This window comes from Pleuronectes platessa, chromosome 6 (assembly GCF_947347685.1).
Source record: "Pleuronectes platessa chromosome 6, fPlePla1.1, whole genome shotgun sequence".
In the NCBI taxonomy this organism is placed as follows: Eukaryota; Metazoa; Chordata; class Actinopteri; order Pleuronectiformes; family Pleuronectidae; genus Pleuronectes; species Pleuronectes platessa.
The window spans coordinates 14,207,616-14,221,310 of record NC_070631.1 but is presented as its reverse complement, the minus strand read 5'-3'; the positions used below and the strand labels follow the sequence as shown (position 1 = coordinate 14,221,310).

The window sequence follows — 13,695 nt, the reverse complement described above, 5'->3', positions numbered from 1 at the left end:
TCCACAGCCTGTGTTCATGCTGAGTACCCTACATTTAGGCTAAATGATCTGGTCGGCTCATGAGCTCACCACCCAAGCTCTCTCCTGATCACAGAGACAAAAACCGTGGAGAGCAGAGCAAAGCCAGAACACCTCAAAATGAATCTTAGACGAGAGGGAGGAGGGGGGTGATTCAATCTGCAGCTCTGTGTCTGGTGAGTATGAGGACAATGACCTCCCAGTCTATTACAGGAGAAGATCACACATACACAACACATTTAGTGCTCATTACATTCGAGAACAGTGCAAGTAGAATCTCAATATATTTACTGAAGAATCTGTTATGGCAGAATTCAAAGTTTCAATGTCTTTGTGTGTTTGCAGCCATTTTGAGTTAGATGGAGATAGACGAAAGCACCAGGGCTCTGCTGTTCAGAGCTATGCCCACAGGGGATGGTGTTTGGCTAATTGCTGGGTGAGGGGATAAAAGGTATGGATAATATTTCACCAGAGCAGTATGGCAGGAAACAGAAAGAGCAGGTCTGAAGATGCTCCGAGGGTTATCGGCCTCAGGAAATGGTCGCCCACCCTGCAGTTAGGAGCAAAACGTTGGTGGATTTGAGGTCATTGAGTTAGTCACAGGGATTGCGTGACCTGGCTGAAATCACGTTGGCCCTGCGATGTCACAACCACCAGCGTGTTTCCTTATGATGAGCGCTGCTAAGAGGAGGCAGCAGGTTGACGTTCAGACAAGCAGAGAAAAGGTCACTGAGCGTGGATTAACCCCCTCCTCTGGATGATTGCTACCAATAGGTTTCCATTAACAACATGGGTGGTGAAAGTGATGCTCTGCTGGGGTTTAGATCAGTAGAAGATCTCTATGGCTGCTTTCACATGTGTCAAAATCTGGACATTTTCCTGACTATATGGAAGGACTTGAAGGCAAATGTCCATGTCAGTTCCACAGGACATCTTCTGGGACATCTCCTTCCTATGTATAGCAAAACAAGAAAGTGGGGTGTTTTAATGAGGGTTTTAATATGCAACAGATGCAGAACCAAAAATATGAAAGGAAAACAAATATCTCTTTTGGTGATATGAGCTGCCAGACATTTTCCTGTTGTTGTGAATGTGTCCTGTCCTGTCTGAAAACAGCTTCTCTGTGCTGGAGAGCTGAAACATTCAACAGGAAATGATCATACGCAGTTCAAACAGAAAACTTTAGTAGAAGTCACACACCGAAGATGATTTTTTTCTCTATAGTCTTTCCTGCTGATACCATAAGTCAGTGTGTTGCTGTCTTTTGTCTCTCCTAACAGACCTCTGTAAAGACATGCTCGCTGCCACTGGAAACTACGCTCAGCCCGAGGTCACCACTCTGACCTGATGCTGATTGACCACCAGGAAGAAGAAGAGTGTGAACTCGCGATGGAGTCCAAGCCGTGCAGAGATTCATCCTGATTTCTTTTCTGTCCTGAACTGCCGACCTGATTCTTTTAGTCGGGCCAAAGTCTTGTTGTTTTGTTTGGTTTCGGTCATACATCCTGGACCTTGTGGTGCTGCTAAGCAGATTTGCCATAGGTGCACTCATTTACATGTTACAGAGCATTTTGCATGTACGCATGATCTATTATTGTAAAATGTACTGTACCATTAATTCACTGTTAATACACTTAACTGTCACTGGTTGGGGAGTGTATTTTCTTTCATGACCGGTGAAGTTTCTGCCAGAGCTGTTTCACACGAGGGATTTTGTTTCTCTGTTTTCATCTGTATTCTTCTCACTGGTTTGATGAGAAATGTGACATATTTCCATCCAGCAAACAGGGTTTAGCAACATTTCAATCTGCATCAGGATTTGGTCACTGTTAATCAAATCTCATCAAACCACAGAGTCCTGACCAATCTTCTTAGCAGAGTTTTAGGTCTTTCGACTTTAAATATATATATTTTTCACACATCAGCTTATTTACTCATGAATGTTTCATGTTATAGAGGACAGGTTGAGATATTTCTGGGGCTGTAATCATGAGGCTGTCGCTTTGAATTACTAGGCAGCCTTTTATGCTCCTGAGATTTGCCGTTTGTTTGTGTGTTTGTCTGTTCATGTTTGTAGTCCTATGTACAGAAACAGTCACTTTGAGCTCTTTTTGAAACTCAAAACACTGCCTTGTCGTTTTTGGATTCATGTCTTATATCCATAAATGTCATCAACTGTCAAGCAAGAACACCAAGACACTTGGGAATATGAGTCTGTACAGCAAAACTGTAACTGTGAACTAGGATTAGATGGAGACTTGAAATCATTTGTTTGATCCTCGACCGAACAGACCCCGAGTTCTTTGTTGATCATCCGGTCTCTGCCTTCTGTCGTGCCACTGCTTCTTCACACTGACCAGAGGGACAGCATGTAGATATCCTGTCAAGGGGACACAGCCGTGGTTATAAATGCTGCTCAGGCAACACATGTTTGTGAATCCTTGTACAATAAGAGAAAAAAGGAGCAGTATTGCCTGTCTATTACATTAGCCTCATACAGTTGATGCATCATTACGGTTGAGTCAGGACCAAAGACTCCAGTAGATCACATGGTAGATTTTTAGTACCATTGTTAGTAAAACATACAACGTGCAATGCCATCAGTTCCACTTGTGCCTCATGTTGAGTAATGGAGCTTAGAAATGTGCAGTAACCTCCTTAGATTTGGTTGGATTTGTAGAAACCCTCTGTAGTAGCAGAAGGAATGTTTCTTTCACTCGTGACCTATATAATATGTTCCTTGTGGTCGACCATAGTGGCCTTATGTTTAATGAACAAAAGAGAAACTTAATTTCATCTTCATTAGACTCTGTTTCTCTGCTGACCCACAGCTCTGTAATTATGTATAAGCACAGTTTCACGTATGTAGCAAAGGACAATATTCTGGATCATTCCTTTGACTGTGTTCTCCTCCTCTCTGTGTGACGTGTGTACGCACCATGTAATAGCAGATTATCATTTTGATAATTCACATTTTTAGCCTCATGTCCTCTTTTCCTCTGTTGTATATATACTCGAATGTGATGGAGAAGCGCACAGCACGTCAATTTCATTTCTCCTCATTATGGATTGTATAGGTGACTGTTATGGTGTCAGATGTGTGCGTCTGAGGGAGTGTGTGCAAGTGTGTGTGTGTGTTGTAAAATGTAGGCATCTGTTTCTTTGCAGAAATACAAATAAAATCCATTTCCCCTCCTGGTGTTGAATTTGAAATCTCATGCACGTGCACTCTTGTTTTTATTTCCATTCACAGCTTGCTCTGTGGAATCTGCATTTGTGCCATTAACTGCACAGTGTGCGTCAGTACAGGAACTATTTATGCCAGTGACACACAAGTGCATTCTGGTTGATCTTGTGCTCGGGTTAAAGTGGTGTAATGTAACAGTCATGGCCGTGCCTCCTGCTCTCCTGTTCCTCTGTGATGATAGTGAAGGTGGAGATGGCTCACAGAGCTCATCTCCATGGAGATTTGGGATGACAGGCACCCCTATTTACTGCTTGGATGCCCCCCCGTCCCTCTGTCTTTCACAGGCAAAGAAACACCAGTCATTCACACACACACACACACACACGCACGCACACGCACACACACACACACACACACACACACACACACACATCTTTATACACCTGTCTTAGTGAGGACACTCATTGGCATAATGCATTCCCTAGCCCCTTACTCTAACCCCAACCATCCAAACTAAATATCTAACCCTTAACCTAACCTCAACCTTATGCTAACCTTAACCTTAAAACACAGTCTTAACCATTACAAGAGGGTCACAAAGTGAGGACAGGCCAAAAGGTCCTCACTTTCCCAAAAGGTCCTCACTCGCTTTTAGGCTCAAACTGGTCATCACAAGGCTAGCTGTACAAGAGCACACACACACACACACACACACACACAAATCTTGTACTTGCATCTTTTTATGGCAAACAAAAAAGTGTCTTGGATAGATGTGCTACACCAAACAGGAAGCACACCATTTTGGCTTTGGTGGCCATTTCGGCCATTTTCTACAATTTTACTCTGATGAACTTGTCTTTGGGCTTTCATCAGATCAACTTCAACTTCTGTGAATGTCATCTCAACAAGATGGAGATATAAACCACCTCGGAATATTTGATTTCATCACACGGTGTATGATAGATTATGAGAAAATCTGTATCTCATAATAATGAGATAGTATTTCATAATAATGAGATACTAAGTCATAATAATGAGATACTAAGTCATAATTATATAATAATATATTAAGCATTTGTCCTTGCTGCAGTGCGCAAAACACATGCAACGTGGAGACTTGCGCTTAGTCATTGATCGCTCTCTCCACCGACCGCAACAGGCTTCTAAATGCCTGTGCTCGGGCCTGTTAGTGCTACATCGTGGCCCTAGTTTTCCTTGGCTTTACTTCTAGTCCTCTACATATATCATCAATATATGCACTTCATACTCCACTTAACTTTTACAAAGCATTGCGATACATCTTCACATTGTTTCTCATATTTAATTATTTAACTAATCAATAACAAATAGGCAATTCGCAACTGATCCAATCAGAGCATCACTGCTGAACTAGATTCAGAAGAGGCCACTGCAGAGACTCAACCATAATGATATAGTAGACAGTTGCATTAACAAATAGGCCTTACTGTGCAGGTATTTTTTATTTTAATACTTATAGTATATTTAAAAGCAAGCATTTCCCTTCTTTTTCTAAATAGAAAAGTTTTATTTCTGGTACTTTGACTTTGACTTTGACTTTTACTTAAGTACATTTTTGTTTATTTATGTTCCTGCACTTCCTAAACTACTGCCTAAACTGGGTTCAAACCCAAAAAGAGAAATGCACAAATCTTTGTACATCTATCTTAGTGAGGACACTCTTGACATAATGCATTCACTTGCGGCTAGTGACTAGCCCATACACTTAACCATCAAACCAAGGTGCCTAACACTAAATCCAAGTCATAACCCTGAAACAGCTCATAAAGGGGGTCAGAAAGTGAGGAACGGCCTTAATGTCTTCACTCTGTCAGTTATAGGCGTAAAATAGTCCTCACAAAGATGTCTGTAAAGGCAGACACACACACACACACACACATATCCTCACAGACACTCACTCATTCCACCTCAGCCCAGTGGGATCCTCATTATTGTTCTTGCCCACAAGGAACATTTTGATGTTCAGGGGATGCGTTGTGGTTAATAAAAGGTGGGCTGGGGTTGGGGAGGGTGGGGGGTGAGGGGCTAGTACGATGTTACCAGTGAGACCACACCATCAGGGATGAATGAAAATGAGACACCGTGTGGTCATATAAAAGCAGACACATGTTTTACCAAAGCTACATGTGGACTGAGAGACTGTCAGAGAGAAGAAGAGCGATGAGATGATGAGACGATCTGTGACTCTTAAACAAAGTATTTACTTATTAATGGTGTTTATTAACAGTGTTGCTCTTTTGTATTTTGTCCCTCTTGGTACCGCTTTACATGAACACACATCCTGAATAGTGTCATTGTGTTGTTGTAATGTTGTTTCGCTGCTTGGTGCATTCAGTACCATTATCTGTGATCTCAACGATAGCTAAATGGAAAGTCAAGAAAGTTAACATTATAATCTGTTACATTTTAATTTAGTTTGGTCCCTAATAAAGTGATTTCTGTCCATGACTCGTCATTTCTATCTTTTAAATTAAGATGTCGAGGATATCACAGACTCCGGAGGGAAATGCCACCTTAGGAGTCCTCTTTAAGTCACTGTGCTCAGAGGTGATAATAGCCCGGCTGGATCCTGTGATTTGGTTAAATGTCATATTATGATGACTCTATCAACACAAAGCAGCTATCATATTACTAGTTTTTAACACCTGAATTACTCCATTAGTAAATTCGCTCAGGGGGCCCAGGGAAAAAGACGATAGACGGACTGGCGAGGCTGCGATTCAAGAGACAAGATGAGCCGGAGCAGAGGAGAAGGAGTCGGGGTTGAGAGAAAGAATCTGTGAGGGCTTTTCCTGTCATCCTACATTATTCCCTGTCATCGTTTCCCCCATTCCATGTTTTATTGTTTTCCCCTTCCTCTGCTGAAGGTTGTCATGACAATATTGAACACTGTTTCCATGGAGAGAGGCTGAGCCCCAGCCATTACACCCTTTCATTCATTCGTGCCAAACCGTGGAAAAGACAACATCTTGACTTCTTATCTTGCCAGTGCAATAACAAAATGTCTCTCATTTATGCATAATTATTTATGAGAGTGTAAGTTAGAGGGTGGCTTTAATAGTGAATGTATTTAATATCCATCTTTTAACTATTGTGTAATTATAATAATGATAATAATAGTAATAATTTTGGATCAGTTCATCAAACCCACATTTAAGATTGTTTAGTTTGCCTATAGTTTCTATCTAATCATGTGACTATCGGTGCCAAAATTCCGGGGATTGTCCATTTGAAGACCGACTGCGTCTCTGCACTGTGACTCGGCTTTGACAGCTTCTTCAAATGCAACCGGAGAAAGCATGATTTCATCCCCAAGGACTGAAGGACTCCAAGGGGTTGATCCATCTCAGGCAGGGCCAGGCGGTGAGACCAAAACATCAGATGCTTACGTTTGAATGCATCAAGTCGAGTCAACCGAACATCTAATGACACATATGTTAAAAAGAACGAAGGGTCATGTTAAAGTCCGGTGTTTTACTGACCCATCCATCCACATCGACCTCCTCCCAATGTGGACTCTGTTGCTCTACGTCACCTGACTTCCTCCTTTGCCTGCATCGTGACTACAACAGCCACTAGAGGGCTTTGTAAGTGGGGATGGAGACGTAATGATCTGTAGCGAGCAGGAGAATTATTTCTCAGTCAACTATCCTAAAGGGACTTTCCCCCCCGCCGCAGAAGCATTATGTGTTCAGCAGAAGGCCAATCTCCTGTGGGCCACTAATGGACAGTGCTCCCTTTTCTCCTGTGCCCCTATTTGTGTGTGTGTGAGAGTGTGTGAGTGAGGGAGAGAGAGAGAGAGAGAGAGAGAGAGAGAGAGAGAGAGAGAGAGAGAGAGAGAGAGGGAGAGAGAAAGAGGGGGAGAGAGTAGAAAGTGGGAAACACAATGTCTCAGAGTGAAAGAACGTTGATATTTGAATTATGTCTCCATCAGCGTTGACCCTGGTGGACCACACATCTCACCACTACCGACACTCCCACCACCACTCTCTTCCTCTGCAGGCCTCATGTGAAGATCACACCATCAACAGCACACCGGCCGAACAACCAGCAACTGCGTAATCAAAAACCTCATTCCATTTTATTCGAATGGAACATAAATCCTTATTTTCTGGACCGGTTAAGGATTACTACTATGACCACTACTAACACTCTACTGAGTCAGTCACCGACAGCTTGTCACTAAAATAAAATAAGAAAAGTTTGATCAGTGACGTTTTTATTCTTGCTTGACGTGAAAATCCAGTAAATTACCTAACGACTTGTTTTTAAGTTGAGATAAGAATAAATATTGACATCAGGATAGGATAGGATTAGAATATATGAGAATATATATGAGATATTGATGCTTTAATTTGAATTGATCGTTAGATTTTAGGCCTGATGATAAATGCTTGTGGTTGTGAATAACTGGCTGCTTTCAGTTCTCGTCCAGATGACTCAGATGTTGTGTGTCTTCATTTAAATGAGAGACTGGAGGTGTGTGGGTTGCGAGCCTGTGGAAAGGCCAGCCAGCAGGGCCACTTCATTTTGAGCTCATTTGGCCTCGACCGAGGGAGGAAATTCTGAGAGAGTGGTGTCTGGATTTGTGATTAAGAATTCATTCATATACAGCTGTGTTTCTGAGCGGTGGAGTCCTGGGACACGGCTCAGTGGACTGATGAAAAAATAAACCTCTATCAAACATAGGAAAGAGGAAAGTAGGGAGAAAACAAGGAACAGCTCATGACCCAGAGGCATCAATAATGATGAGGTGAGATTTCAGAGTTCACTCCACAACGATCCTAATCAAAAGCAACCAGAGAACATTTCGGGGTAAAGTGCCTCCTTCCTCTGAAATGTTGGACGCTGAATATCCTCGTGTCAGTGACAGTGGTCCACCTGCTGAAGAGGACAGAGAGACACAACAACAAGCAACAGCTGGAGCAGACTGTGGAGCATCACTACTGCGGATGTCTATGGGTCCAAGATGTCAGACGATATATGATGATGAGGTTTTGTAATGTAATTTGGGCCCAATGTGCTTGGCCCAAATTACATCTATGATGGAGGGAGATCTGTCCCTCCATACAAGATATCCATAGTTGAAGGTTATAGTAAGACAGGTTATAGTAAGAAATTATATATATATATATATATATATATATAATTTCTATATATATATAATCTAAACAAGCTTTAATAATAATAATGATAACTTAAATCAGAACTTTTAAAAATATTCTTGCGCATTTTCGAATAATCCAAAAATATTTTTTTTTATAAAATGCCATGAAAAGTGTCCAATACAACTGAGAGATATTTCCACATTTTAAGAACAGGGACTTAATAATTTTTGGTATATTTTGCACTTTACACATTTCATTAAGCTTATTTTGGAAACAAGAATCGACATAAATAAATAAAGAGATTTAAAATAATAAAAAGGAACAGGAAAAGCACGCATTCATATTTCAAACAACACAGAGTGTGAACTCTACACAATCTGAGCCGTGTGTGCTCAACCTTTTACCTCTCGAGTTTCCTGCTCCGGGAGAGAACAATAACACTCAGTAATCAACCTTCACCGAGTGGCCTGCCTGATTGGATATGTGCCAATAAACGAAAAAAAATAAAAAATAAAACTCAGCTTTTTCTCAGAAGTCAAACTTCCACTTGTAGCTCCCAGGTGGACTGCGCCTGGAAACTGTTTGACAATCACGGGGAGTTTTTCCAAGAACTATTGATTCACCCTGAACAACCTCACAAATATTACCATTCATAAAACTGACATGTAACTGACATGTGCGCTGTGCCTCTACGACTTGGAATCTACTGCCGGCAGCAGCAGAGCATATGCAACTTTGAGTGTTGTCTGTACAGGCTCTTCACAACCATTTTATTAATTTTTTGTTTCCTGGGATGAGATTCTTCCCCTCAAGTGGGAGGGATGTCTCATATAAGAGCTTGGCCATTATGTCTGAAGACAGGCGGGAAATAACAGCCATTAGTATGTGCACTTGCCTCTTTATCGTACCCTCTCAAGTCTCTGAAACAATTTAGATACGTCCACATGCCGTCACTTCCTGACACTTTGAAAGGGGAAAAAAAGAAATGGAGGATAGAAGTGGACAGTCGGAGCTCATGAATATTTAGCGCTCCTATGGCTTCCCTCAAATCCTCCTCTTCACATACTGTAAAGGCCTCGGTGAAAACCCACCAGCAGTCTCTATCTCTTGTCTTTACAGTAACACCACACTGCAGATCTTACATTGCGTCATCACTAATGCACAATGAAGTCCTTGCATCCTTCTGAGATCAGTGATGAGTTAGAGAGCGAGAACACGGGCATTTTTCATCCTTTTCTCAGCGGTAGTCTAATCAGTGCCCACTGCTCTTCAACTGTCATTACGGCGTTTCATGGCTGCACTCCAGCAGAACGCTTGAATGGCTGCAATCATCTCTTCTGACCGGGCCAGCACACACTAAATGGCTAATGCATTAGTGATGAGGCATCCCCACAATAGGAGGGGAATCATTATGGCGCCGATGTTATTCATCAAGGGATTATTGTGTTTTACTTTCAGCTCCTCAATACAACGCGAATTTGTTAAATATTTCATAAGGCTTTTTATGCTTTAATTGCAGCCACGTCAAGTAACTCGTGGTGGATTATCTGACTTGAAGCTGGGTTTGAGGCGACTCTGTGACTTGAACTTGAGTCAACCTTGGATCAAGAGGGTCTGATCAAACAACAACATGAGGAACAAGAGAGAGAAGGCTGCGTTCTCTCGGATCCTGTTCATATATCTGGATTCTCATCCCTCCTGAGTGGACCGATCACATGTGGGCCACCCTAAGAGGACGCAGCTGCGAGCCGCTGAGGATCTATTTGAGGTCCGATCACTCAGACCACAGTCGGAGGTGGTCAGAGATGGATCCGCCCACATTCTTTTAGCAGCGCTATAACACAAATGCGTCCTGGGCCACACTGAAGGACGCTTCTCTTCAGTTTCATAATGTTTACAGTCATTGATTTATCAATATTGATTTCTTTGTTGCGACATGCAAAAGTTGACCGACATTGATCAACAATTGACATTCATGGTTAAAATTTGGATTCAGTTTTTAGATTTATCTAATGTTTTCAACACTATCTAACTATTACTCCTGAGAAATAAAAAGGAAAAGATGGGGGTGGATCAGTGTCTCATGATAAACAGACTACAGAACATAAGATCAGTGGACCGTGTGTGTTGAGCAGCACAGGAGCTCATCAAGGAACCGTGTTGGCTCCATTCGGTTTCACATTGTGCAAGGCAGACTTCTCTGTTGGTTGTATCAGTAAATGTGGAGAGTACGTGCCAGGGCGTCATCGGTGACTTTGGAGAGTGTTGCCAGTGAAATTGTCTCCAGCTCAATGCCAATGAGACTAAGGAGATGGGGCGTGGTGCAGAGCTTTCATCAGAAAGCCCAGTGAGCATTCAGTCGGTGGAGATGGAGGCCGTTCAGTCCTACAGATACTTTGGTATCTATCGTATCAAGATGGGCCGTCACCCTACAATCTGCTTTCGCTCCTGGGTCAAATGAGACTGCAGCAGACACAGGTTTTTATCTGGTCCAGGCTCTGATCAGCAGTGATGGAAAATAACATCCATCAGTTTTAGGTGCGTTCATGACAAGGGAAAAAACACAGAAAGGCAAACTCATCTACTGCCAATGGGAAAGGAGTCAATTGCCTTCTTTTAGCGGTTTTACCCAAGTTTAAAAACCTGAGTATACCAGTTATTTCTGTGTGAAAGAAGTAAGAGATGTGGATTCTTTGCAGTTGTCTACTGAGATAGGGACAATGCAGCAGCGCTAAAAAACAGGAGTTTTAATAAGCTTATCAGCAGGAGGGAAGCGGTCCAATTGGGTACCCCTGGGTATCTTGTAGGTAGTGAGTGAGAGAAGCACGACGGGCAAATACTGGTTTCATAACGAGTCATTTTAACCCTTTAGAACAAAACTAATTTTGTTCAATTTTGCAGTAATTACTAGATAATGGTAGATTGAATTTCCCTTCATTTCCCTCCTCTCTCTTGGGACCTTATCATTATGAAACCTGACGAAGAGCGAGTGGAACAGCTCCGACCAAATCATGAACGTCCAGTGTGTTTCCTGCTCGTTTCGGTGATAAAATAATGAACATGTTCACGTGTGATGTGCTCAAACACGGTGTGTCAGCGGCACAAGCCGTAGAGGAGCCTTAAAATCATCAAACTGACACAGCCATGTCTGTGTTGTTACAATATCTAATTGAAGCAGATGAACTTTAGATATTAGCCCAAAAGTTATTGATCACACCAGACCAAGGAAGGCTAGAACACCAAACCCATACGGATGTGGGCCACGTCAGGCCACGATGCAGCACTTCAGGCCGTCCTGTGGCCGGGACATAATGGATGTGAGTCTAAAGTGGTCCATCTGTCAAATATCAGACGTGGCCCAATATCCCAAAACATGAAGTGCTCTAGGGAAGGTGTCATCTGGATGTGAACCTAAAGTGGCCCATGTGGTAAATTATGAATGTGGCCCTAACTGCACAAAACAAATCTGGACTACCTTTGGTAAACTTTGGTTGACGCGTGGTATTACTGTGGCTCACTTCTGGCCCCGATCTGACAAAAAGGATTGAAAGAGCCATCATTCCATGCGGTGTGTTGTTTGGATGTTTGATTAAGTTGACTTGAACCTAACTTCATGTGAGACAAGTAAAAGTGTATATTGTGACCTGGTAAATATCAGCAGTGACACATCTTGAATTTTTGTCTATTAGACCAATGCACAGAAATCATTAAGTCCCGACTATAAAAAGGAAACAGTGAAGCACGCTGTAGCTCTGGCTGCTGAATCTGCAGAGACATGTTTACCTGCAGCGACTTCTCTGTAAATACGTCATCACCATCTGGGTCAATTTGTTATAGGCAGTGTTTTCCCGCCCTTCATTCACACCCCCCTGTCTGGCGAGAGCCAAAGCTGCTGCGAGGCTGCGTCAACAGACAAATATAGCGTAGACCCGAAACCATAGCAACCAAGGGGGATCTCTATAGGAGCAGCCTCAATCAATGTTGGGATCAATGCAACAAATCGGCCATCTGAAGAAAGTTAAACCACTCCCCCCCTCTCCCCCTGGGGGACAGCTGCAAAAGTGAATTAAATATGAATGTTCAAATCTGTACATACCTGAAAGACAAATGATGATTCAGCCCCAGATCGATCAGTGATTTTCACGGGAGCCACAAACCCATTTCTACCAGTATATTGCGGGTTTTCACATTTTCTGTGGGGGTTCCCTGCAGGAAATCAGAGGTAAAAATCACTCATGTGGGAAATACAGAATGTCCGCCTTTGAAATTGGAGTGAGCCATCACTGTCATGTGTCCTCGGGGGTCGTATTTCGTGTTATGATGCCCGATTAGGTGAGATCAATATCACATTCCTGACTGACAAGATTTCCGTCAAGTGCTGCACTCGCTCAGAATATCTCCAGAGATCTTGCTGCTCGCTGGCCGATTTCTCCCTGTGAGCCAACCCCAGGACGCATGTCGATATTTCCAGCAGTTCACTTTGAGTGTTTTGGTTTTTTTGGTTGTATATTTATTTGTGTTAAAAACCTTCATTTAAAATTTTCAAGATTTCTACTTGCAACAGTTTGCAGGTTAGGAAGTAACAAGTTACATTTACTGTACTTACTGAAAGGTAAATATTGTTGTATAATTGTAGCTAGTAATGTTTTGTGGGAGTATTTTTAATATCAGTAAATTACTCTGACTTAAAGATAAAATAATCAACAATTCTTCATAAAACTATAAAAAAAAAGACTAGATTTTATATTATATTATATGATTTACTGACTCGTCTACAAACAACATTTTTCACTTTAAAACAAAGTGCAGTGGGTTTATACAAAAAGTCAGATTTCAGCTTAAATCCCAAATGTCAGAAATCTATGTATCTGAGAAACGATGCAGTCAGAGGTGTTTGTCTTTGGACCTGGCTGTTTATAATGTTTCACTTCTGAAGGATCCTGTGATCTCTGCGCTTCCCCTCTCTCTTCCTGGCGGTTTTCAAAAGTCTTCCTGTTTACCTCGGCCAGCTTTTACGTATATGAAGATGAATGGACCTACTTTGTGTGTGCAAACATTATCTCTATAAAAAGAAAGAGGACGGCTAAACCTTTTCTCTGTAATTTATCGTTGTTTTGTTTAAACTTCCCATGTTCACTTACTGTCGAGTTAAGAGATTTTCTATCCATGTCCATCAACGGCTGCTTTTACCGGCCAATCAGCTCTGCTTCGGGTAAAAACACAGTCGTCTGTCTCTGTCGCCCGTCCTGAGATATTTCTGGCACAGCGTGAATACAACACAACTGAACCAGGAAATGTTCTCCTCTGAACAGTTGTTAAAAGTCGTAGCTGGTTTTCAGCAGG

At 42.1% G+C, this 13,695-nt stretch overlaps 1 protein-coding gene and 1 long non-coding RNA gene across 2 annotated transcripts in view; one reads left to right on the top strand and one right to left on the bottom strand.

Annotated features, from left to right (window-relative positions):
• Nucleotides 1-3,163, top strand: part of kcnc4 (potassium voltage-gated channel, Shaw-related subfamily, member 4) — a 19,790-nt gene extending 16,627 nt beyond the window's left edge. Inside the window, exon 4 of the mRNA XM_053425080.1 lies at nucleotides 1,299-3,163. Coding sequence (XP_053281055.1) covers nucleotides 1,299-1,366 — 68 coding nt within the window. The 3' untranslated portion in view covers nucleotides 1,367-3,163. The remainder of the gene's footprint in view (nucleotides 1-1,298) is intronic.
• On the bottom strand, nucleotides 1,983-13,695 carry LOC128442565 (uncharacterized). Its single transcript, XR_008338845.1, has 3 exons — nucleotides 13,494-13,695; nucleotides 12,449-12,558; nucleotides 1,983-2,398 (listed from the first exon to the last, which is right to left on the bottom strand). It is a non-coding gene; the product is annotated as an uncharacterized LOC128442565 (long non-coding RNA).